The sequence below is a fragment of the Spea bombifrons genome, chromosome 2 (assembly GCF_027358695.1).
Source record: "Spea bombifrons isolate aSpeBom1 chromosome 2, aSpeBom1.2.pri, whole genome shotgun sequence".
NCBI classification, from domain to species: domain Eukaryota; kingdom Metazoa; phylum Chordata; class Amphibia; order Anura; family Pelobatidae; genus Spea; species Spea bombifrons.
In genome coordinates, this window is record NC_071088.1 from 129,004,130 (window position 1) to 129,030,584 (window position 26,455).

The window sequence follows — 26,455 nt, forward strand, 5'->3', positions numbered from 1 at the left end:
TTCCTGTAATTTTTAAGAAGCCAGTTTCTTATTTATTGTATTTTGTATATTTGAAACTAGAAGAAAAATCATGTCCAAAATGATGTTAGCTTGTTATCGACTGATCGTTCTTTGGAAGGTTTACAATTTCCTATCATTCAATGGTCCTTTGTTATATTACAAAGATCAGTCTTCCCTTGACTGAATAGAAGCTTTGGGTGCATTAATGACTTAAGCCACTAGCTGAATATAATGAGAAGATGGACTTCAATATAGTATCAAATTAGAGAGAAAATTGTTCCAGTACAGAACAGTTTAACCTTTAGAAAATGTCTTTGCTCAAACCAAATGCATGCTCCGTGGGTTAAAAGGATGTTTTAATGGTTGCAAATTTGGCAGCCCCCTCTGTATTCAGAGATTAACAGATAAACACAGGATTTGACAGCAGATTCAACCAAGCATTCAGCGAGTCTGACCATTTTTTCCTACTGTAGAAACCTCAAACCTTATTCAGTCCTTGGTCTTGTCTTAGGTCTAGGATAGCTTTATACCCATCTTGCATGTTTAAATCCTGTCTCTGAATTTATCTCTAACACTTCAAATGAGAGGCTTTTCCAATACCCCTGCCTTCGAAGTAAAATAAAGCATATATATGTTACATCTAAGCCTCTGACCCTGTAGTTCATGATCGTGATCTCCCACCCTTCCATTTGTCCTCCTTTAAAATATACTTCTGTGTTGTTGAGTCCCTTTACGTATTTAAATGTTCACATCCCCTCTTTATTGAGCTTTATCCTCACCCTGCATGTGGCTCCCAAGAATTTTTAACACTCACTTCAGCCAAAATTTGTTTTGTGTTATATAAAGGTGCTGTTCCATTTAGACAAGACATTTAATTGCACCCAACTGTGTGGTATGCAAAAAATCCTATAATAATAGATTGAGGGTTTCCAGGGTTTGGGCGTTCAACAGTAATAGGAATTATGTTTTTTATTGCAGGATAATCACACATGTTGGGCATTATGGCATGTAGCAGCCTTACTGTTCCACTTTGGCTGGCAGTGGGGTCCATGGGCTGGATGAGGAGATCCTCCTACATGGCCAGCTTGCAAAGTTCTGAGGCTGTTTGCGAGGTGGCTCTTTGGGTTTAGTCAGTGGCTGTCCTTCATTGGCCATGCCCCATCCTGGGACCCATCACACCCCTTCCCCCCACCTCTAGCCTCATTCCCAGCACCGGTGTCCGATTTGGGCACCAGAAGTGTTGGGGGTTATGATTTAGAGGAGAAATGGACAAGAACATCTAGCATCGGTTTAATTTCTGGTCCATAATGTAACACCAAATCATACACTCCAAACTGCGTAAGTGGGATACTTTTGTTTCAAGAGGTGTGAGTATGGGGCAGGGCTTTTTAAGGGAACCTTTGTGACTATTGATAACTATTTACACATGGCGGTAATGCATTTAGAACCCGAATAAGGTATTTTATTAACCCAATACAATACATAAATCCATTTTCTGCTGTTTCTAGATGCATTATTGTGACTGCTATAGAACCTACCCAGCAAAAACCTGAGCCCATAGAATATAGGAAATAGGGACAGTGGGATTTAGGTTTGCACCCTTCATTCTGCACCCTAATTTCTATCCCTTTCTTGTCTGAAGATAAAGCAGGCAAGTGGACATGAGAGACAGAAAAGTGACCCGGAGATCCAGGGAAGGCACACTTTATCTAGGGTCAAACCCAGTTCCCAGGTGTTATAATATTATGGGAATTTCCACTGGGTGAGAAATATACCTAGTTGGCTTGTTTTTAAGGTTTGTAATATTGTAGGGTTTTTCCCTAAAGTAAAAAAACTATATATATATGCATGACCACTGTACAAGGTTCTAGCTCCTAAATACTAAATCAAAACACTATAAAAATTTGCAGGGCGCATTGTATTAGTAAGAGATATCACATTTAGCACACAAAGGCATTTTAAATGACTTTGCATGAATTATCCGCAGGGCCAGCATTTGCCTTTCTTCCCCAACAATTTATTGCACGCTGAGAAGTAAAGACGCTGGTGACACATTTGCCACACTAAATAAAAGAGAGCTTTGAATCTGTTTAAAATACGCGAGAGCCTCTGATCCCAGCTCTCCATGGCTTATGCCTGACCATGTGTCTATCCTTCTTATAGACATGTTCATTGGCAATGTCCCATTACACCACTGGATACAGTAACCAAGGAGACCGTTACCAAAGGAAGCCACGGTGCTAAGAATAGCACATTCCCTAATAGAGTGTTTTACAGCAAAAATGTTGCTTTCAGAAACCTAAAAATTCTAGGCACATTGACACCTCTGTCACTAATGACTTCTGTTGCAGCCAGGAAGAAATAAAATATTATGGGGTGGACCATTGGAATGAGAAGCAAAATGTACATTTCTATATATTTTTTTTTTAAATACATTATGATTTTGTAGAGAAACGTAGAGATAGAAATACAAGGTGTTCCCAACCAATTGCGTTACTTTGGAACACTGGTATTCCTAACTACCCTACAAACATTAGCATTTCCGTAACTACATTCGATACTATCTTTCTTAGAGGTCATTATACATCTGGACAAAGAACCGCCTGATTCCACTATTGTTCATGTTTATTACAAACTTTTCTCAGACCCCAATGGCAATAATATATATTTTGATGTAAAGCAGTACCTGTGTCACATATCCACCGGCCCATAAACTCAAATACGAGTTGTCAGTTTAGTTATAGAAGTAATCGCACTCTCGACTATTCTCATCAGCATTCAGTAAAACCCAACTCGATCAGCAACTCGTCTGTTCGCTAAAAGGCAATTTGCTGTCCAAGTGAATCTTCAGATTTTAAATCTTCTGTCATGTTTTGTTGAGTTGGACTCAAAAGCTGTTGGGTTGCTGACAAGCACTGTTTAGATGAACAGTTTGGCTGTCAACCCTACCAGCCTCTGTTGATATTACATTCACTAAGGTGGTCAAGTTGGAGCCTTTTTTTTCACCAAATGTCCTCAAGTCAACTGTTAATGAATAGTTGAATTGCTTTACTTATTGTTAAATGTGAAGCAAGATCATAGTTAAGTTGATTTGAAAGGTGCCTTTCTTTGCATCCAAGTTAAGTTGAGTTGGCCTCCAAACCTTATCTGCCAACCTGATTCAACTTGACATTTATAGAGTAAACGCTAAAGCGTCTGCAATTGAGAACCATGAGATCTAAAGGAGCAACTTTCACACACGCTGTTCATTGACATGAAAAGTTTTATTTTATTCCCCAGGAGATTTTCTCCTAGCATCTCTTGCAAAAGCTGGGGTGGAGGAGCTGCTCACGGAGATAAATAATTAAATCAAAATTAGATATATCATTTTGAATCAAATTAAATTCAATATTTTAATATTCCTTCCCCTGGCATCAATGCCCTTCTTTCATATATACATAATATAGTAGCCCAATCCAAGCTATTTCCAATTATACTGTTTATCTAACAAGTAATTATCCCAATAATTACAGTGACAGACTGGTCCTGTAAAACCGAAAACTCCTAATCGTGCATTTGATTGGAAAATCATAACATCATAACATAATTAGCTATGCATGTATATAAACATCAGTAATGATAATTTGGAATTACACTACTCGCTCACTGCCTTTGCCACTTGCTGTGTTAATAAACAAAACATATGGGCCAAACATTTAGGAAAATACAGGTTATTTTAGGGGAAAATGAAAGCTTCATTTATATTAAATGTTTAGAGAAAAAATGTTTATTCTTTATCTGTTCGAGTTTTGCCTTGCATTGTCTCAAATACCCCTCAGTAAACTACAGGCAACACCACAGCTCCTGTTGACTTCCACATTATATGGCCCGCTTTTTGTTTTGTCACAAATCATGGGCATATTTACAGCATCTGGAGTACAGGTGTAACCCAGTTCTTGTGTTCCAGAAAACATGACTGATCATCATCCCCTATAACCCCTGTATCAGAAGGTCTGATGTGGGACCAAGGTATTCTCTGTCTCTTTCAAAATACTCCTTGTTTGTTCATGTGACTCAGGCTTGCAGGTTTTGACCTGAAGCCATGCACATTGAATGTTGTTTGTGAGCAAGGGTGTATAAGTGAGCATGGATGTGTATGTGTAAGTGCCTGTTAGTAAGTATGCGTGGATGTGTGTTGGCGTGAGTGTGTAAGTCTGTGCAAATGTCAGAGTGTGTGTAAAAATGTTTGCCAGGGCATATGTGAGTTACTGGGGGAGAGGCAAGGGAAAGCTGGGGGGGCTGCCAAATATATAATAATGAATAAGAGGAGAATGATGAGAGAGGGGGACATAAGGATAAAGAAGAGAGATTGAGATAAAGAGGAAATAAGAGATAATGAGAGATAAGAAAGGAGAGTGATATGGAGAGAGTGGAGAGATAATGAGAAGGAGGTGGCATAGTGATAAGTGGAGAGATAATGAGAGGTGAGAAGAGATAAGGTGAAGAGATGAGGTAAAGAAAAAGAGAAACATAATGAGAAATTAAGCAGAAAAAACGCTGCATGAGCACATAGTTGCAGTGCACACCAGAAGGTAATGGTAGATATCTATCTACACGGGTATAAGATTTCAAACAAGCTTTATTGTTCCTCTTGAGTCCTCAACTTACACATTTTGCCCACTGGGCTTATTCATAGATCTATCATCCTCTAACATAGAGGGGTTGTGCCATGGCTTCACAATATTGCGCATGTTTTGTGGGCATACCAATGAGTAACATGACGTGCTATTCCATGTCCTAGGATCCTGGCCAGCATTCCAATCTAATGCAAACATTTAAAACAATGTAAAGCCCAAATGACATTTTGTTAATTTAAACTGTCCTTTTTCTTCTTCCATGAATATTTTACGGCTATTGGTACTTTTATATTTCCACCACTAGGTGGAAAAATTTACAATAAAGAAAAAAAAAACTATTTGAAGAAACCCTATTATGTCATTATACTGATAGATCAGTACAAAAAAAACTCCTTATACCCCCTTCATGTCAAAATAAAAAGAAACATAAGCATAGCATAAGCGATATTTCAAAAGATGTGCAGAAAATGCACATTTTATTTTTTGTTGTTTGTTTGTGTTTTTCCTTATTTTCCCCTTTCATATGTTCTATTCAACATTTCAGTTCTCCTCAGCCTCTCTACGTCTGTGACCTTGTCTCTGTTGATCAATTAGTGTCCCTCGGTTTGGGTCAATGCCTCTAAAAATATTATGAACTACATTAGCTTAACATGTTGTGGCACTTTCAATACGATAGAGTCTACTCATCCTGAACTTGGAAAATGTAATTACGCTGCAGCTGATGGTATCTTAAATTGAATCAGTATGAACTAATCCAGAGAATTTCCCGAGATCACAATAAGCCACTGGACAGGAACATTATAGAAAGATAAATAAATAAAGGTGCCTGACTATTTCTATAGATACAGAAACTGTATAAAATCAACTCATATGTCTTCAAGAAAATAGATGTAATATTAAAGGGACAGTCGACTACCATAAACAGGCTAAAGGACTTAGTAAGTTCTTTAAAATTATCCGCCGTGCACCTAAAACCAAATACTTTCTTAAAGCACAGCAGCTCCAGACCCGCTTAACGCCCCTCCACTCTCTGGGATTCCCACCAGCAGGAAGCCCCCATTTAACTCAAAGGGAACACCAAATGTGCATGTGGGCCTTGTTAGATCTCATGCAAATCTTGTGAGATCCAGTGCTGAACCCAGGACAAATATTAAAATCTTTATAGCAGTTTTTTTTCATTAGGTTTTGTAAACGAGTAAAAGTCAGAAAAAGTGTGTTTTTTCTGTTTTTTCACCATATTTTATTATTTTTGTTATGGTAAATTAGATGATATGTTGAAAATAATAGTATCTAAATAAAGCCCTTGTTTTTTCTGAAAATTACAGCTAAACAGCAACACCACACAAAAAAAAACAATTCTGCCCTTAAGAGGTTAAACTACTAAATACATCTCTTTTCAGTCTTCCTGCGACAGTCCCATTTTATATAAAATAGTATATTCTTGATGTGTCTTTATGTTGAGAGCAAGTCGAATCAGCTCATCCACCTCTCATAAGTAAGCTTCTATTATATGCTCATCATAAATGAAAGGTAAAGACTATAAACAGTGCCTGGCCCCAACATTAACTACAGAAATTAGATGATATACCCCTACGATATATATCACACATTCTGAAAGATGAACATTATTGAACATTCAAAGCATATAAAGACTTCCACTTAAATGCTCGTATATCTTTCATGATAGTTACGAGTTCACTTGACCCACGGTAATGTCTTCATTATCTTCATACTGACTGAAATATATCCGGCAGTCAGAGGAGGAAATAATTAAGCCGATATTGTTCATTTGTCTCTATTGCCATCCTATTTAATTATTACCTCTGTTTATCTTGCTTTAATAATAGGCTGCCACGCATAGATATTAATCGCACCGCTGGCATTATACATATTTAATTTTTTTTTTTTTACTTTATACAAGTCAGATGTATTGTTGTGGCAAGTACAAAGTATGTTATACACCATGTATTGAAGAGAATGTAGCAGTTGATTAGATTTCAGCATACTGGCCCTTTGCCCGGTTTTATCTTGAACATATGCAGCCCTCTGAGTATTCCATTGTGTTTGAAAAGTTTTTTTTATGTCCCTTCTCAAGGTGATATGATTAGATTTTATACACGCAAACACGTTATTTGGAGGCATTTTTTTTATGTGGTTCTAAGACAATAAGCCATTTATTGGTTATTTCTCATGGGTATCAAATGTAATTTTCAGAAAAAAAAACATGGCTTTTAAGATTTCATTATTTTCACCTAATTTATAAATTTTTGTATTGTTTACTGAGTTTACAAACTCACCATTTGGGTTTTGCTGTATGGTCGGCGTGCCAATTTAAAATGGATTTTAAATCAAAGCAGTAGAGAGATATAGGATGTGGAAGCTATGGATTGATTGTAGAGAAAAATGAGGGGCAGAGCACTTTCTAAAAAGATTAGGCACAACTGTGTGTGTCGCACAAATCGGCACAATTTTTATTTTGGACCTGGAGTGTTGTTGGTCCCACTCCAGAGATGGGCAAGCCAACTCATGGCACGACACTTGGGTCAAGTGGAGATCGGACTGCTCTAGCCTGCACAAGCTCATTAGGTGCTGGTCTCAATCCATCAACAGCTATAGTTGCCCCTTTTGCCCCATTGAAAATACAATCCAGTATGAATTCATTTATTTTACCAGTCATTTGTATGTTGATTTGTTTGAGATTTAAGATAAATTATTGACGTTCAATAGAACGTCAGTGCTCAAAACAAAATTAGGTACTCATGGAATTATGGAGATTTAATTATTTGTTGTTAAATCTGATGATACTTTTCTAATCTGGAAACTCACCAAATTAAATAACATTAAGAAGTGTTTGATCTAAGATGAGTATCTTAATACCTGGACCTTAACATCTTTCCTAACATTGTATTAATTCTAGGAGGCACTTTGTATTTAGAGGGACCTGTATGGCAGTGAAAGGGCCACTATGTAATGATTGTATGGGAAACATGGCAAAGATGTACAATACATGTGGCTCCTTCTAGACTAACCTGTATATTGTCACAATTTGCTATAAACAATCCATAGTGCTTATACATAACTCATAGTTGGAACATGACCAGAATAGGCTCTAAAATGGTAGAGTGAGGATACCCTAAAACCCTATTGTTGAAGCCTATGGACCAACTTAGAAGGCTTACATAGACTATTATCCAGGCTTATGCCACAAAAAGCAATATAAGCACATTAAAAAAGGCTATAATTGCGTTGGCATCTTTGCTGCCAGACAGGTGTGTTATGAATAAATGTATGAGGTATAACTGGAAGACTTTCTGGGCAGCACCTAAAATATGGATGTTGTAATGCTAATCTAGTGCAAGTATAATAAAAGCTTTAAGAGTCGACGTATAAAATGTAACGCACTATAAAACAAAAAAATATTGAGGTAATTTTAGTAAAAGACAGAAAACTTCATATATTTCTAGAAAAATGTATTAAATTTTTGCCATGACTCATATGGAGCTTGATTCTCTTTGCCTTTTCACTAAAAACTTAGTTAAAAAAGATTTAAAAAAATATTCTAAATGAGCAGCTAGTAGTGGAGACTTGGTAAATGCTGGGAAATAAAATAGTCTACACAAATGGTGATGGAGTTATAGACCTTTCAGCTTAAAATATGTTGAAAATATGGTACTACACCCTAGGTTTTCACATGCAGTACCTTAGATGGCCACAAGGAGTGGTATTGATCAATATGCACTGAGATAGTAAGAGCATATTGAGATTATCTGTGTGTGGCAAAAGTCATTTTTGGGAGTTGTTAAAATGGTCCAAAAATGCAAGTGAAGATTTAAATCCATACATGTCCTGTATGATAAGTTTAATTACAACACAGTATACAGTGGCAAGAAAAAGTAGGTGAATTAATAGTTCATAAAATATGATGTGATCTACATCTAAGTCACAAATATAGACAAACACAATGTGCTAATAACACACAAACAATGATAATCTTCTGTGTCTTTATTGAACACATTCGTTAAATGTTCACAGTGCTGATGAAAAAAGTAAGTGAGCCCTTGGATTTAAGAACTGCTTGAACCTCCTTTGTCAGTAAAAAACACAAACAAGTGCTTCCAGTAATCGAGGATCAGACCTGCACAATGTTCAGGAGGAATTTTGGACCATTCTTCCTTATAGAGCTGAAATCCAAAAGGCGGATTTTCTTTCTTTTTTTTTTTTTTTTAAATCATTCTATAGTTGATTTACTTTGATGTTTATGGTCCTGCTGCATTACACAACTTCTACTGAGCCTCAGCTGGCAGACAGCAACCTTGACATTATCCTGTATTCACTGTTCCCTTGCTTATGGCAAGCTGTCCAGGCCCTGAGGCAGCAAAACAGCCCTAAATCATCATGCTCCCTCCACCATATTTCACCATTGGGGCGATGTTTTCATGTGGGTATGATGTTCCCTTTTTAGACCATATGTAGTTCCGCATGTTCTTTCAAACAACTGAACCTTAGATTCTTCAGTCCACAAAAAAATGTTCCCATTAGTGTTGTAGAATGTCAAGGTGCAGCGATGTTAAATTGCAGAGCAGCGGCTTCCTCTGTGGTGTCCTGGCATGGGTTCCATGCCTGTTCAATGTGTTGCATATAGTAAACACATAAATAGTGATTTTAACCAGTTCCAATTATTCCTTCAAGCCTTTAGCTGTTACCCTGGGGTTTTTTTTCACTTCGTTGAACGTTCTACATTGTGCCCTTGAAGGAATCTTGGCTGGGCGCCCACTTCTAGGGAGAGTAGCCACAGTACTAAATTGTATCAATTTATAAACCATTTGTCTAACTGTGAACTGATGAATATGTAAACTTTTTTGTGAGGCATCATACACCTCTAATAACGTTTCATTGATTGGACTCCATGTTTGCTAATGCTTGATTCCAATTAGCTTTTGTTGAAGTGAATAGCCTAGGGGTTCACATCCTTTTTTCAACCTATTGTAACTAACTCATATCATATTTTAAGACAAATGTATGCTGGTAATTCCAAAGGGTTCACTTTTCTTGCCATTGTATGTAGTGAAAACATAATATTTCCCAAGACCATGCCAACATCCTTTTGCTTTTTGGTTGCTCATGTTCCATAATGTTACCTTTTCTTTGGCACATTTTATTATGGGTGCACAAATACCCATATTATAATCCAGAATTACAATGGGTAATTTAAATCGCCAAACAGATTAAAAAAGGCTTATATTGCTCACATTATTAATTGATTTATATTAATTTTTAATGATTTTTCCGGATATGATCACACAGCTGTGAAGACGGATTATTAATAATTCCTATGGCAAAGCTAATCTGTATCCCTAGCAGCTAATAAAGTAATGAATAATGCTGTATGAAGATCCTCAGAGCACGAGAGTTTGGTCATCTCTATGACTTTTAGAGACTTAAGCACCACAAACCCACTTAAATGTTTTATATCTACATCATACAAATAGTCCATATACAATGTTCCCAAGATTTCAATGTGTTTTTAGGTATATAATGAAATTATGCATCTAAATCAGTACTTGTAAATTTGCATTACCATAGAAACTATTATATAGCAAATAGAAAAAAAGACCGTACGGTTTCTTTCATTTGTACTTTTTTTTTTTCTTACACAATGCCTTTCAATTTAACATATATATTTGTTACATTTTCCCACTGCTCCATACACTGTAATGTGCTCATTGTTACATGTAGAATATGACAAATTCTCTACAAAAAATTAAAATGTCCAGTTGCGCATAGATTTAGCCGTCATTACTTTCTACTTAAATGTTACGTTTATCCCTCAGAAGTGGCAGAAGACTAGGTAAATTTGGTGGTCATCACCTACATTAAAGGAATATATGAGGGGTAACACTTTAGACAGGCAGGGCAAGAGGGATTGTTGAGAAAGTGAGGGAGCTATGCCGCAAATAAAGGAATTGGTGGCAAACGTCAAAAGACGAGGGAGGAGAATACCAACACCCTTTCCTCATCTGTCTTAGGTCTGTGGGTATGGCTGAAGTCACAGGCTTAACTAGGAACCACAGGGTCCTGGTACTAAAATTGCCCCGTGGTCCCTCTACTTCTCCAAACAACATGTCCCACAGTGCCACCTTTGCCTTCAAACAGCTTATTAGCGCCATCTTTGTCCCCAAATAGCCTGTCTGTGTAATGTTTGTCCAACACAGCTTGTCTGTACAACCTTCGCTTTCCAAACCTTGTCTGTACCCCAAGCAGCTTTTTGGTGCGATCTGTACCCCCAAACAGCTTGCCTGTGCCATTTTTTGTCCCCAAATAGTTTGTCAGTGCCCCTAGCTTGCTTGTGCCATATTTGTTCCCCAACAGCTTGTCTGTCCCATTTTTGCCTCCCAAACAGCCTGTCTGTGCCATCTGTGCCCCTAAACAGCTTACCTGTGCAATATTTTGCCCCCAAACAGCTTGTCTGTCCCATATTTGTGCCCAAACAGCTTGTAAATTCCCCAAATCAGCTTGTCTGTTCCATCTTTGCCCCAAAAAGCTTGTCAGTGCCCCCAAAACAGCATGTCTGTGCCATCTCTGCCCCAAACAGCTTACCTGTACCATCTTTGTCTCCAAACAAATTGCTTGTGGCTTATTTTGCCACCATACAGATTGTGAGTGTCTCAAACAACCTGCCTGTGCAATCTGTGTCCCAAACAGCTTGTCATTGCACTCAAACAGCATGTCTGTGCCATCTTTGACCCAAACCGCAATGCCTGTGTTATCTTTAATCCCAAACAGCATGCCTGTACCATCTTCACCTCACAATAGCTTGTCAGTTCCCCCAAACAAGCTTTTACTTGATCAGACACAGCATGCAGGGAGAGATTTCCATCCCACTAGCTACAGGTATTACCCACATCTAGCAACATTTAAGAGGCAGACAAGTGTTCAGAGGGGTCGCCCAGGCCCCCTAGAATGACTTGCCTGGTCACAGTTTTGACCATGGCTGTTGGCAGCCATAACAAGGAGAGGCAAGGAAGATAGTGTCAGAAGACAAGAGCCAGTCTTCAGGTTTTTTTGGTGAGAAGATTAAGCTGGTTAGAAATAAAGAGCTTGTGAACAGCATTCACGTTTCTTACAAACATGTGTGTGCATTCCAGACTGCATAAGATAAGGGGGTGGTGGGATCCCAAATGAATAGGTATAAGGTTGGAGGCTTGTGAATACAGAAGTAGGCAGGAATAGGGGAACCAGGGTGGGTTGATGTCACCTGAACATAGAAGGATGAAGATGGATAAGTGGCAGGATTGTGATTTATGTGCTGCCTTAACCTGAGTTTTTTGAGTAGTTAACAAAGTGATAAATATGGGAGAGTCATAAACATTCCTTTGGTTTCCAAAGTGAATGCTTAATATTGTTTATTTTTATAAATATACCCTTGTCAATTATTAAGCCCAGTGTTTAGCCATAACTCATTGTTGTGGTACTTGACAAAATATGTTGATAACCTTATATTATGTTTTTATTCACAGGTAATGGATATTAAAGGACAAATGATCCATGTTCCTGAGTCTAATTCTATTCTGTTTTTGGGTTCTCCTTGTGTTGACAAGCTGGATGAACTGATGGGTCGAGGTTTGCATCTTTCAGATATACCTATTCATGATGCCACTCGGGATGTGATTCTAGTTGGTGAGCAAGCCAAGGCTCAAGATGGCCTAAAAAAACGAATGGATAAATTGAAAGCAACCTTAGAAAAAACACATCAGGCTTTGGAAGAAGAGAAGAAGAAGACAGTAGACCTTCTTTGTTCGATTTTTCCAGGAGACGTAGCTCAGCAGTTGTGGGAAGGGAAGTCTGTTCCAGCCAAAAAGTTTGATGATGTCACCATGCTCTTTTCGGACATTGTTGGGTTTACAGCTGTCTGTGCCCAGTGCACACCAATGCAAGTGATTAGTATGTTGAATGAATTATACACTAGATTTGATTATCAGTGTGGAATACTGGACATCTACAAGGTACCATTTACCATTATTACTATTTTACATACAAATAAATAATGCATGCATTTGCATGGTAATACATATAAACTTTTATTGCGGGGGGTAACTCTTTTCTAGGGGCAGGACATAGCTACAATTAGGTGTCATTATCAGGAAATTTGGGGGGGGTGGGGCAAATTCCCTATCTTGCCCTAAGCCAAAATAATAATTAAATAAAAAATAATTCATGAAAGTGTGCTCAAAATAATTATACAGCTTTAAAAAAAATACATGTCCCAAGATGCACAGGAGTCCATGCATGTAATTAATGCATGTTTTGGGATTAGAATATTTATTTAACTTGTTGAATTTGCTAATTATGATTATTGCAATTTCTCATTTGGAAAATTGTAGTGGAGAAATGGAGAAGTTGTAAAATACATTGCCAGTACAGATGAATGACCCTCTAGTCTTTCTGACTGTGCTCTTCCAGTTATGTCCTGGAGAAGAAGTATGTTTTTTGTTCACACAGAGCTGAGGATTACCCTCTAGATCTCCCTTAGCAAGGAATTAAGTCACATTTCTGTTTAAATATTCCACTGAAGAAAGTATACATTGTGAAACACGCAGGAGTAAAGGTTAACCCCGCTGGACAGAAAAAGAATACAGGAAATTCATTTTCACAAATGTTCAAAGTAACTGCAAGGAGGCAAGAACTAGACTTTGGCTTGTAGAATTGCTGAGAATCAAATTTTATATCATTCTAACTAAACATTTTTAATATTTTCCCAAATATAACATTTAGTAGGAGAGTATATTCAGCTTGCATTCAGTACTGCACAGATACAGCATTCAACCATGCAAGTCAATGGAGCCCCGCTCACTAATCACAATGTGATTAGCAAAATAAAAAAAATAATAATTAAAAATAATAATATATATATATATATATATATATGTTTTTTATGAGCAAGTCCTACAATTAGCGCTATATCTTCACAAAAATTGCCACATGGAAAGAGTTAAAATATTGACATTTTAAATGCCCATAGGGTGCCTAGTTTTAAAAAATGTATGATTTGATGGGGTAAATTGAATTGGCCGGCTTCAAAGATGTCCCAAATATGGGACAAGGGCACAGACTGACCAGATGTCCGAATGCCAAAGAAAATGAGCACCTCACAAAAGTGGCCTTTTACCTCCCAAATAACCCAACAAACTCATGCATGGGGAGTATCACTGTACTCAGGAGATGTTACTGAACACATAATAAGGTGTTCTTTGATAGAACATATACTAGGAGCGGTAAATTTATACCGGAAATAAAATGCACGTGGAAAAAACCATTGGGTATTTCTAAACTCAGGACAAATAGTAGAATCTATAAAAGTGAAAAAAACGAATTTTCTTAAAAAAAAATCACCATATTTTATATATATATTTTTATAGTAAATGTTATGATATGATAAAAATAATGGTATCTAAAGAAAGCCCTGCTTGCCCTGAAAAAAAAATATATAATGTGTGTAGGGTTGCAACAACTAGTCGATAAAATCGATAATAATCGATAATGAAAATCGTTGTCAACGATTTTAATTCTTACTTCTAATCTTAATTCTGTACTTCTATGTCCAGCGTATTATAAAATAAATTACCAAAAAAGCAGTCATAAAAATAATCGTGTTGATGCAAGGGATTGTTGGTTTTTCATTGTTGGAATCAGTTATGATTTCGTCTCTTTATTTTCTCAATACATCCATTTCATCGTTTACATAATTAGTAAATTGCTAAAACATTTCTCCCATGCAACGTGGCTATGAGATTGATCAATTCGTTTGTTATAATGATCCTTTATTTCCATTTGGTTCAATCTTCCTTTGGTGAAATAAACCATGACAAGAGAATAAAATAAATGATCTACTCCAAAACAGTAATGTCATTTTGAAGTGTTATTTCCAAAGGATTTTGATTTAAATTGTATAAAATGTTTATCCAAAAGATAAAACAGGAGTATAACGTGTGCACCCGTTTAAAAGGAGAATATACAATAGGATAATTGGATATTGCTCCAATTCAGAATAAAATTGTTCTAAAATCTATTCATATACCAGGATTTTAAATTACCTAAATGGGCAAGATCATTTGCTAAAGTGCAAAAAGCTAACACACATTAGCACCTGCACAAATAACAAAAAAAAGTTGCATACACTTGCATGCAAAAGGTGGGAGTGTATGTAAGTGCATATGAATTGAAAAAAAATCAAATACCTTGCAGATTCATCAAATATTGAACACTTAAAACAATTAAACTTTTAAACTATGAAACTATTAAGCAAAGGGGATCAATCAATGTAGTGCCATTACTTTGCAAGTTACATGTGAGGATATGCAAATTCAGATTGTACTTGCATGTGCTCGCCTGTAGCTCACAAAACTTAAAGTCACAGATGCAACCCACTCTCAGATTAGCGAGTCTGCAAATGTTAGCACCCAAGGGAATACGACGGGAGGAGTCGAGTTTTGTCAGTCGAGTGAAGGGTTAACTAAACTAACAACTCAACTTCTTACTGAATAGACCCACATTCTTTGGAGAAGATTCACCACCGACATTTTTATCTTTTTGTAAGTGGTTTATAACAATGTGCTACACTACATTATGAAATGAGACAAAATGTTTCCATAAAGTCCACACAAAAAAGTTAAACTGTGGAGAACTTACATAAATCATTTATTTGTCATTTTTATTCACAGTTTTTAATGTGTAGTCTTGTTTTGCTCAGCATGATCTGATAAGTGTAGTACTTAGTATATTCTGTATGTGTATTGATAGGGATATTAATATTTTCCCCATATACTAAATATAAATATCAAACAGCGGAATATTGTCCCGTTCACAGTAGATTGCGTGATTTAAATATTTTGTATATTTTTGCAATTCTGTTACTGTCCTTATAGACCTTCCATTCTACATTGTCTGCGAGGAGTTCAGTACCTTTATTTTGTATTCATGACATCTTGCATCTATAAGACTTTAAACCACTATATGGTAGGTTGAATCAATAGCAAATCAACCATGCTGTGATTAGAGAGAGATTCATTTTGATCCTACACACTGTAATTAAGTAGATTTACCATGATTAACCATCTGGATGCAAGGAAGAGGTCCAGTGCACCATCGGGGCCCATGTGCACACTAAGGAATGATAGGACACAGTCAAATATTTGTCATGGGACTCCTCAATTTCTAATAACGCCAATGGTAGCCAATGGCAGATTATGAATAGGACTGAAGATGTGCGTAACAGAATTACAGTGGCCCCTCCAATTTATTAAATAACTTTTTGTTGCCTCTATGGGAACTGCATTTGCTACCAACAGCCTCCAAGAAGTAATTGCAAAGTAAGGAATGCCTTCACATGTTGATATTTAAGAAAAAAATTAAAGTGGTAGGGGTATTCTATTAGAACTCTGCTGACAATACAAAACTAGCTGTTTGAATATTTTAAGAATATACTTAAAATACAAAAATTATGAACACCACTGACAGACTAATCATCGTTTGCCCTTCTTCTGCTGCTCCACTGTGGCAGTACCTCCACTGGATCTCAACACCCTCCAGAATACAATTCAAACTTCTGACTTTTAGTCCTTAACAACCTTCCACCCAAAGTCAGACTCCCCCCTACTTATTCTACAGTTAAAGCTATACAATCTTCCCTTCTAATTACTTCAACCTGAATGTGGTGAGAAACCTGCTTTTTTCACCTTAGAGGTCTTCATGCCATTGTGTTCATGACCCTCACACTTTCCGTTTTATTTGTCCTCAAGTCCTTAAGAGTAGGTGGGTGCTCTTATCTTTATCTCTGGCACTTTATAAATGAAATGTAATGTAATCGAATGACATTAGATATCAGATTAAAGGAATACTTCAGCTACCACATGAACTTTAATGCCAAGAGGTCCTTTTACATTTTACATATGGCTCTCCCACAAGCTAAGCCAGGTATTATTATAAATATAATAAACAAGGCATTGTCACGGACTGGGTCCAAGCTGGTGACTGGAAGGACCCAGCGCGCCCGATGATTGTGTGCAGGAGTCACGATGCAGCAGTGGAGTCTGGGGCAGGGCCTGGTTGCAGGGTGACCACACTCGCCCAGGCGTTGAGCACCTAGGAAGTGCAGCCAAACACCAGCGCCCTGATATGGCAGCAGATGTAGATCCAGAACAAAACGAATCTTGCAGGCACCCTGGAGCAGGCATGAAGCATATCACTGAATCACGTGCAGGATGCTGCAGGTTGGGAGAATGAAAGCTAAGCAAAGGTTAATGTAGCAGACACATAACAAGCAAGGGAAAGGGAGACCAGGCAAGAAACATGATATGAGATATACACAAGAAGTGGCTAGAAACATGACATGAATAGCGTAAAATATAAACAGGCACAAGACAAGGAATAAACATAACCAGACAAGACATACATGTTACAGGGCACAACAAAGGACAGGGAAGAAGGCAAGGAACACAGGGGAAGGAGTGAGGAGCCGGAACCCTCGGACGCTTCTCCTATAAGCAAGGATAGGACATATTAACAGGGACATGGGGAGAGGAGAGAGGAACCGGAATCCTCAGATGATTCAAGGAAGAAGGGCAAAGGTACATAAGAGACAGACAAACATGAATACAGAAACTAGCCTAGGACTACAAGATAACTATTGGAGATTCAGTCACATGATATGGCCATAGTATGCTTAGCCCACCACTACGCCAAAGTACTCCAATGACGGTGGGTCCTAACGCTAATCCCTGCTGACAAGATACAAAACAAACCACACATGTAAACCAAACACAGCACAGAGACATACCTTAGACTGCAGACTGAGACAAACAGAACACACAGGTGGGGCACACCTAATAAAGGAAGCAGAGCTGAAGCAAAGAGCCGGAGCAGAAGCAAGGAATGGAAAATAGAACAAAGCAAAAGGAAATCCAGGAATGGATCAAAGCAAAGAAACTACAGCAGGACAGATATGCAGCTCCGCAGCCTGGGCAGACCGTGACAGTATCCCCCTCCGAAAAGAGCGGCCTCCGGACGCGAACAGAAACATCAATAGAAGGAGGGCCCACCCTCTGACGGGAGAACGGAGGAAACAAGTCAACCCAGGAACCAGCATACAGAGTCCGAAAAACGTAGGAGTCCTTCGATGACCAGCACTGCCGCTAGTAGACAAATCTCCTCCAAAAACAGGAATCAGAATGACTGTACAGGATTGAGGAAGTAGTCTCTAGCTGACATTTAGACCCAGACGAAGGCAAGGTAGATAAGCCACTTGACAAGGCAGACACGGCAGGTAACCCACTTGCTGGGCAGACATGACAGGTAGCCCACTTGCTGGGCAGACATGAAAGGCACGAGTTCAGGCATGGGCACAGGTTCAGGCACAGGTTCAGGCACAGGTTCAGGCACAGGTTCAGGCACAGGTTCAGGCACAGGTTCAGGTTCAGACAACAGGTTGCCCACTTGCAGGGTACTCTACCAGGGAGCCTGGATGCAGGCACTCATCCTGGGAGTCCACAGTGGGGCGCTGGCCGCAACTCAGGAACACGGCAGGTTTCTGGAACACGGCAGGTTTCTGGAACACGGCAGGTTTCTGGAACAAGGAGAAGCCCTCTTGCGGGGCACACGACTAGAAGCCCTCTTCCAGGGCACACGGCATGGCTAGAAGCCCTCTTGCGGGGCACACGACTAGAAGCCCTCTTCCAGGGCACACGGCATGGCTAGAAGCCCTCTTGCGGGGCACACGAGAACAGAGTACCACCGGGCCAGGCACATGTACTGGTTCATGCAAGGGTACCGGCATAAGCTCAGGTAGTGGATCATGCATGCGTACCGGCTCAGGCACGGGTACAGGAACGGAGGCCCACTGGAAGGGCGGACGAGAACGGAGTACCACCGGGCCAGGCACAGGTACTGGTTCATGCAAGGGTACCGGCATAAGCTCAGGTAGTGAATCATGCATGCGTACCGGCTCAGGCACGGGTACGGGAACGGACACAGGCTCAGGCAGGAACAGGCATAGGCTCAGGCAGGAACAGGCACAGGCTCAGGCAAGCGGGTACGGAGGCCCACTGGAAGGGCTGACGGGTACGGAGGCCCACTGGAAGGGCTGACGGGTACGGAGGCCCACTGGAAGGGCTGACGGGTACGGAGGCCCACTGGAAGGGCTGACGGGTACGGAGGCCCACTGGAAGGGCTGACGGGTACGGAGGCCCACTGGAAGGGCTGACGGGTACGGAGGCCCACTGGAAGGGCTGAAATGCTGCAAACTCCACTCCGCGAACTCCTGGCCTTTTACCTGCGGCCATGTGTCACGGACTGGGTCCAAGCTGGTGACTGGAAGGACCCAGCGCGCCCGATGATTGTGTGCAGGAGTCACGATGCAGCAGTGGAGTCTGGGGCAGGGCCTGGTTGCAGGGTGACCACACTCGCCCAGGCGTTGAGCACCTAGGTTAGTGCAGCCAAACACCAGCGCCCTGATATGGCAGCAGATGTAGATCCAGAACAAAACGAATCCTGCAGGCACCCTGGAGCAGGCATGAAGCATATCACTGAATCACGTGCAGGATGCTGCAGGTTGGGAGAATGAAAGCTAAGCAAAGGTTAATGTAGCAGACACACAACAAGCAAGGGAAAGGGAGACCAGGCAAGAAACATGATATGAGATATACACGAGAAGTGGCTAGAAACATGACATGAATAGCGTAAAATATAAACAGGCACAAGACAAGGAATAAACATAACCAGACAAGACATACATGTTACAGGGCACAACAAAGGACAGGGAAGAAGGCAAGGAACACAGGGGAAGGAGTGAGGAGCCGGAACCCTCGGACGCTTCTCCTATAAGCAAGGATAGGACATATTAACAGGGACATGGGGAGAGGAGAGAGGAACCGGAATCCTCAGATGATTCAAGGAAGAAGGGCAAAGGTACATAAGAGACAGACAAACATGAATACAGAAACTAGCCTAGGACTACAAGATAACTATTGGAGATTCAGTCACATGATATGGCCATAGTATGCTTAGCCCACCACTACGCCAAAGTACTCCAATGACGGTGGGTCCTAACGCTAATCCCTGCTGACAAAGATACAAAACAAACCACACATGTAAACCAAACACAGCACTGAGACATACCTTAGACTGAAGACTGCAGACTGAGACAAACAGAACACACAGGTGGGGCACACCTAATAAAGGAAGCAGAGCTAAAGCAAAGAGCCGGAGCAGAAGCAAGGAATGGAAAATAGAACAAAGCAAAAGGAAATCCAGGAATGGATCAAAGCAAAGAAACTACAGCAGGACAGATATGCAGCTCCGCAGCCTGGGCAGACCGTGACAGGCATTATGGATGTCACCCTTGTCATGGGCTTTTGACAACAACAGCTTCATTACAAAACGAATGAATACTAACCAATATTAATTTACTGATTGCTGTGCATAAATATTTAAAACCTTATTTTTGTGTATCTAAAAAAAAAAATCTAAATTTAAATATTTTAACTGGAATGACTATAATGAGTGAATGAGACCTGTGGCTTAAAACTTCCCAGAATACTCCAGAGCTTGATAGCATTCAAAATCATTACATTGTATAAAAATGCCCTTAAGTCTTGTGAGAGCAATTCCTACTTAATTAGGCTCTTAGGGAAATAGCTGATCTGTGTAACGGAAACACATCTGTCTTTAAAGGAAAGCTCTACCAGATGAACTAACTCGGCTAGTTCCTTTCCTGGATGCTTAAAATAATTCCAGCCTATAGCCAGTTAAATTTCATAGTCTTCTTTATTGTACATATTTTACACACCAGTCAAATCAAGGACAACTATGCAGGGCGATATTTTCCGATTGGTATCATGTAGCATTAATTCTTACAAGATAAAAGGCCACAGCGCTCATTAGATATTGTGCTAATTTATTTTATGGTTAATCGAATGTAATATCAAACCTGTAAGCTTGGACTTGCTAAGTGATGGGATCTTGATGACTGGACGGGGTCCCGGAGAGTACGGACTTAATCACAGCTACCGGCGTAACATCTTAATCCATGCTGATCATCTTAATCCCATGGCGGACAGATTGACCCTGCCTACTGTGAGTGCTGCACTTCTTCTTGTGCTAGTGCCACCCCAGTTCCCCACTGATGCCAGCCCTCGGGTACCCCGCACCAATGCTGATCATATCAGGGCTTGCTGATCATCGTAATCCAAAAAAAAAAAAAATGAGGGGCAAATTCTTTGCGGACGATTAATTTAATGGACCCAAAGGCAGGAAAGTCTCACATGATCCCAGCTCACAAGCCTCTTGTCCTATCCACACTTACCTGAATCACATGCACTCGATGTTTAAGATATTCCATGCCCAAACATCTCTATCCTCAACCCATTCCTCTATCAACTCTGTACCTCCTAAGTCACTGCTGTTCTTGTACAAAATGTACATTTTATTAATTGTATTTTTTTAATGAATTATTGCCTGTGGGGGGAAAATGATTGGTTGAGGGGGAGATTTATTTTTTGGAAGAAAGAGCATTCAATGGCTTATTTTTATGATTAGTGAAAAAAATTGATCATAAAACACAAAGAATGCACTGGTTATTCTCTAATGGCTCCACAGTCAAAATCAGAGCAAAACCTACCGCAGTCCCTCTAGTACTTGGACTGTGTAGTGGTCAATGCAAAAAACTGTTATCACCCCCCCACACACACACACATTGAGGTCTTAAATTCCTTTAAAATTAATAAAGATTGAACTAAATGAAATAAAAGCTGCTTGATGTAAACAGACATCTACTTACTCCTCCCTGGGCAAATTCAGGCGGATGCAGCGTGTAAGATTGTGAGGGCAGGTCCTACTTTTCTATCTGTGCCAGTAGGTCTTAACATGTGTTAACGTTATTGTCCGTTTTCTATATTGTCAATTTTAATGTTTTCAGTTTTCACTTCACTTTTGTAGAAAAGAATTTACCTGGGGAAAAGTGAAACGTGTTATTCTTCAGCCACACTAGCTGTGTAATCATGCAAAAGTTCATTAAAATGTCAATAACAGCTGTAAATGTGCTGAGTACAAGTGTGAATACTCGGGGGTTTCTCCACTAAACCATGCGTGTGCAGGTCAGCTGCAGTGTGATGAATTATTTCATTGCCCTGACTTTAATAAATGCGGAAGAAGCTTCTGCAAGAAAGGGGTGGCTACCATCCTCTGATGTTTTCCTAATTCCCACCTAATCCCACCAGTGGACCAATTCAAGGAAAAAACATATATCTAAGAGTTTCAAGACCAAGTTGTTACGTCCCTTCCTCAGGCATTAATGAAGCTAAAACAGAATTTTCTAAATACAAAAGCACAGTTCACAGGTTAACACAAAGGTAAAATAAACACAGAGGTATTGGAGAATCTCCTTAGCAGTAAATTAGCCGGACTAACAGAGATCTAATAGATAGATACAGTTCAGTGAGAACATCTTAGATCAGTTTACTCCCTGGTTAGAGAGGCCAAAAAAACATTTGACACATGCCAGACCCATGAAGGTGTCAAATGTTGGCAGGAATAGGTTGGTTGTAGCAATGCAATCTTAGAATGTTGAGGGAATGGGGTGAGGGCAAACATCAGGCACAGAGCACATTCTGTATGCTGTGCCCAGGTTGACAGAAATGCTCTCCAACAGGTGTACATATTTTTTTCTGGTTGATAGTATGTCTGTGGGAATAAAAACCGTTTGTGCAATGATTGGCCTGTTTATATACAGCTTTGCTTTCAACATTAGGCAGCCACTGACCTTAAAGTGCCAGGGCAACCTCATCATCTCCAGTCTGATCGGCCTGGTCAGTATCATGTGTTTTGTGGTAGAAGGGAGGTACACAGGATTCTGAACACTTTATTTCCCATATATTTACTCTACAGCCCCATGTTTCAGATCCCTGGGGAGGAGTACAGGAGAGTAGGGTGTGCCTGGGCTCCATTTCACCTATCAGGGAATTCCTGTTACTGGATTATAGTCCAGGGTTTACATGTAACTGGCCATCTCTTTGGCCTTTTTTTGTCAGTAAGCAGAATAGATAGAACACTAATAGTTTAGTTAGTGCTCACGTTGAGCAGGGTTTATTTTCATTTTGTTTGTTTTTTTTTAATAGACCATCAGTTTATTTTGACACATGGCACCTTTGTATGCATTGTTTCTACCCGACTGTCTGTATTTACAGTGGCAAGAGAAAGTAAGTGAACCCTTTGGAATTACCAGCATTTACGTAAAAAATATAGATCTTCATTTAAATTCAATAATGAACAAACACATCAAATTGTTGATTTGAATAAAGCTGGAAGGGTTTTACATATTCATCAGTCAACAGTTAGACAAACTGGTTATAAATGGAAACAATTTAGGACTGTGGCTACTATGGCCCTAGAAGTGGCCATCTAGCCAAGATAATTCTAAGGGCGCAACACAGACTGCTCAAAGAGGTAAAAAAGAACCCTAGAGTAACAGCTTAACACTTGAATCATTTGAACTGGTCAACATCTCTGTTCATGAGTCTACCATATGCAAAAGATTGAACAGGCATGATCAGTCTGTGAGGGGACAATGAATTCCCAAGTTTATCAGGGTATCAAAAAGGATGATGTCAGGTTGCCTATCCACCAGCTGAACCTTAGTAGAAGTTGGGTGATGCAGCAGGACAATGACCCCAAACATCGAAGTAAATCTATTACAGAATGAATAAAAGAATCTGCTTTTTGGAGTGGCCCAGTCAGAGCCCAGGCCTTAAACCAAGATGCTGTGGAATGATCTCAAGACATCCAAAGCTTAAGCAGGGTGTGTTCAATAAAGACCTGAAATATTACCATTGTTTGTGTGTTAACAGACTGTGTTTGTTCCTTATTGTAAATTAGATTAAGAGCAGAACATATTTTGTGACAAATTGATACATAAATGCTAGTAATTCCAAAGGGTTAATTTTTCTTGCCATTATATATGTATCCATAATAGATCCTAGATATTGATAGATCCTAGATATTGATAGATAGATCCTGAACTTGATGGACGCATGTCTTTTTTCAGCCTATATAACTATGTAACTCATCTCAAGTGTCACTGACAAGTCGTTTAATCCCCAGCCAAGATGTTTCATACATTATGCTAGAAAAAATGTAAAATGCATTCTCTGTAAAATCATATATGCTCTCTGACTTGCCTTACAAGTGTCATACACACTGGAATACATGACAGCGGTGATAAGTTAATATGATATAAATGATTCTCTATTCAGATAACATGATTGTATTTGGTATCTAAAGGATAGGCAGGCCCAGCACATCTTGTGTAAGAGGACATAAAAAATAAGGATATAAGACAATTTATAATCACTTGCACCATGAAAATAGTTGTCAAAGTGGCGACATTGGCTGACATGGGTATTTCTATTGTTGCGAGCTAGAACTGCATTGAAAAAATATTTTTTACTACTTATTGTTTTAATTATATTTTTTAAACATACACAACAAATATAAATATGTCTGCTGTATTAAAAGAATAAAAAGAAAGGGTATACACAGAAAGTAACATTTATTTTGAGTTTACAACAATATAAAGTTTCAGGCCCATAGGCGTACTTGGGAACTCTCCGGGAAAAGTGCAGAATCCTCTGGGTATTGGGAACGGGGTCCTGAACACCCCACTCACTGCCCAATTCCCCTTTAAATGGGGGGGTTCCCCACTGACAGCGGGAATCCCTCCAACGTCGACTGTTGCCAGAGCCCAAGAGTTCCCAGGTATGCCCATAGGCAGAAAATACAAGATTTACCTATGAAACCTATTTTTAGAACCCATAAATTTGTCATGAAACATTTTATCCCCCTAAACAGTCATTATTATTTATTATTAATTATAAATTATTATTTATTTAGTTGGCCCTCTAAATTGTAAGCTTGTGAGAGAGATTCTTTTTACCTAATGTGTCGTTTTGTCTTATTCTGTCAGTTCTGGTTTTGTCAGACCCTTTGTGTGTGTGTATTGTAAGAAGCTCTGCAGACATTGTTGTCTCTATATAAATAAAATATCATAATAGCAGTCAGCTAAATAGTTAATATGTTTAACCCAATTCATCATAAGTCATTTTGACAATAAAAATATAAATGCATTAAAAGTTAAAACCCATTAGAGTGTTGCTAATATCAAGTAGGAATGTACAGAGGTTTACACGCATTTATATTTTCTTCCTGTTTTTTGGTTGTTTTTAGCATAAATTCAGTTAATACCATTGCATCTTAACATATACCTGGGGAACTCCGAGTCAGTTTTTTTTTTCTCTAGGTAGGAGAACAGTTTATGACCATATCCACTGCCCACCCAATTCCCGTATATTTATAAACCTGTCATTTAGTATATAAAAAAGTTTTTTATATATATATAAATATTTTTTTTATTTTTTTTAGAATTTTTCTCCATTCTGAATATTGTAAGATTCTCAATTCTGCCCACTAAAATAATCTAAAAATAAATGCACCTATACAAAACATTCAAGGGGTTAAAAGAATGTGACCTGTTGTAAATGAGACGGCCATTTTAGATTTTCGTAAGGGTACCAACACGGGCATAGGTCCTCGTAATAACGACTCTTAACTACTGGAGAAATAAAAACAGCAAAACACACAAACAACATACAAAGCAAATAATCTGATGATCTCATGTGTTTGCTTGTTCATCATTACTATGTGATATTGTTATAGTTACCAACTTTCATCCTCATTCATCATCATCATTTATCAAGAATGCAAAATACATTCCACTGAGAAATACAATGGAGAGATGAATGATTTGAAGATTAGTAGGCAGATTAACACTCATTTAGGCGTGCTACAATAACACATTAATAGGTCTCCGGAGGAATTGGAAGCTGTAAAAAAAATTGAAACACTATGTGAAGAAAGAAAAAAAAAATGTACCTATTCATTACTATTTCAAATCGCAGAATGGAAAAAACGATTCAAGGAAACATATTAAGGGGAGATTAATAAAAATATATTTCAAAGCAGACCTCGTAGTGGAAGTAAATCAGATATAATTATTTTATAATTTTATAAGTCCCCAGGGCAGGACTGTTGTATTGCTAAACAGCCACATTCCTTGACACCCAAATTGTGCTTTATATTTGGTTTATACAATTTGTGAATGATCCACTCCGATTCCGATGGGGCAACTAAAGTAACAGATAAATATAGAGCATCCAATGCAACCTAGTCCGTTACATTGCCAGGAGCCAGTCTGCCATGTGCAGATTAAAAGCGCCATGTACAACCATCATGTTTGATTAAATAATCCCAAATAGAAGTAGCTGACCAATGATATTAGTAAGTCTGTGCTTTTTTAATATAAAGAATGTTTTGGTTGCTTTCGTAATGTTAGGTTTTGAATGGTAACTGATTTTTGGGCCTCTATGGCATTCTTTGATCCCCTCTTGTGGCTTCTGGTTCTGCCCAGTCTTATACTTGGAGAATCAATAAGTGAGCTGAGCTTGAAACGATTCAAATATTAATCCTTTGATAGTCTATAGGATTTATATTTCTACCTGTAAACAATTTGATTGTGACAAAGCTCCATTTGAGAACCATTACTTGTCAGGAGATATTCTGCATTAGGTCATCTGTATTCATTCAGGGCTTTCATTTGTATTTCTCTCAACTGTCCCAATTTACAAGAGGCACTTCTGATTTTAGTCCCTTGCTATGGCTTTGGGTCCCGTCATGGAAGGACCCATTCAGAATTCTGGGTCGAGGCGGGAGGCCGTTGAGTGTGTGCCGTTGAGGGGTTG

General features: G+C 39.0%; 1 protein-coding gene across 1 annotated transcript in view; it reads left to right on the forward strand.

Moving 5' to 3' along the window:
• Positions 1 to 26,455, forward strand: part of GUCY1A2 (guanylate cyclase 1 soluble subunit alpha 2) — an 81,688-nt gene that overhangs the window by 33,477 nt on the left and 21,756 nt on the right. Inside the window, exon 5 of the mRNA XM_053456471.1 lies at positions 12,134 to 12,619. Coding sequence (XP_053312446.1) covers positions 12,134 to 12,619 — 486 coding nt within the window. The remainder of the gene's footprint in view (positions 1 to 12,133; positions 12,620 to 26,455) is intronic.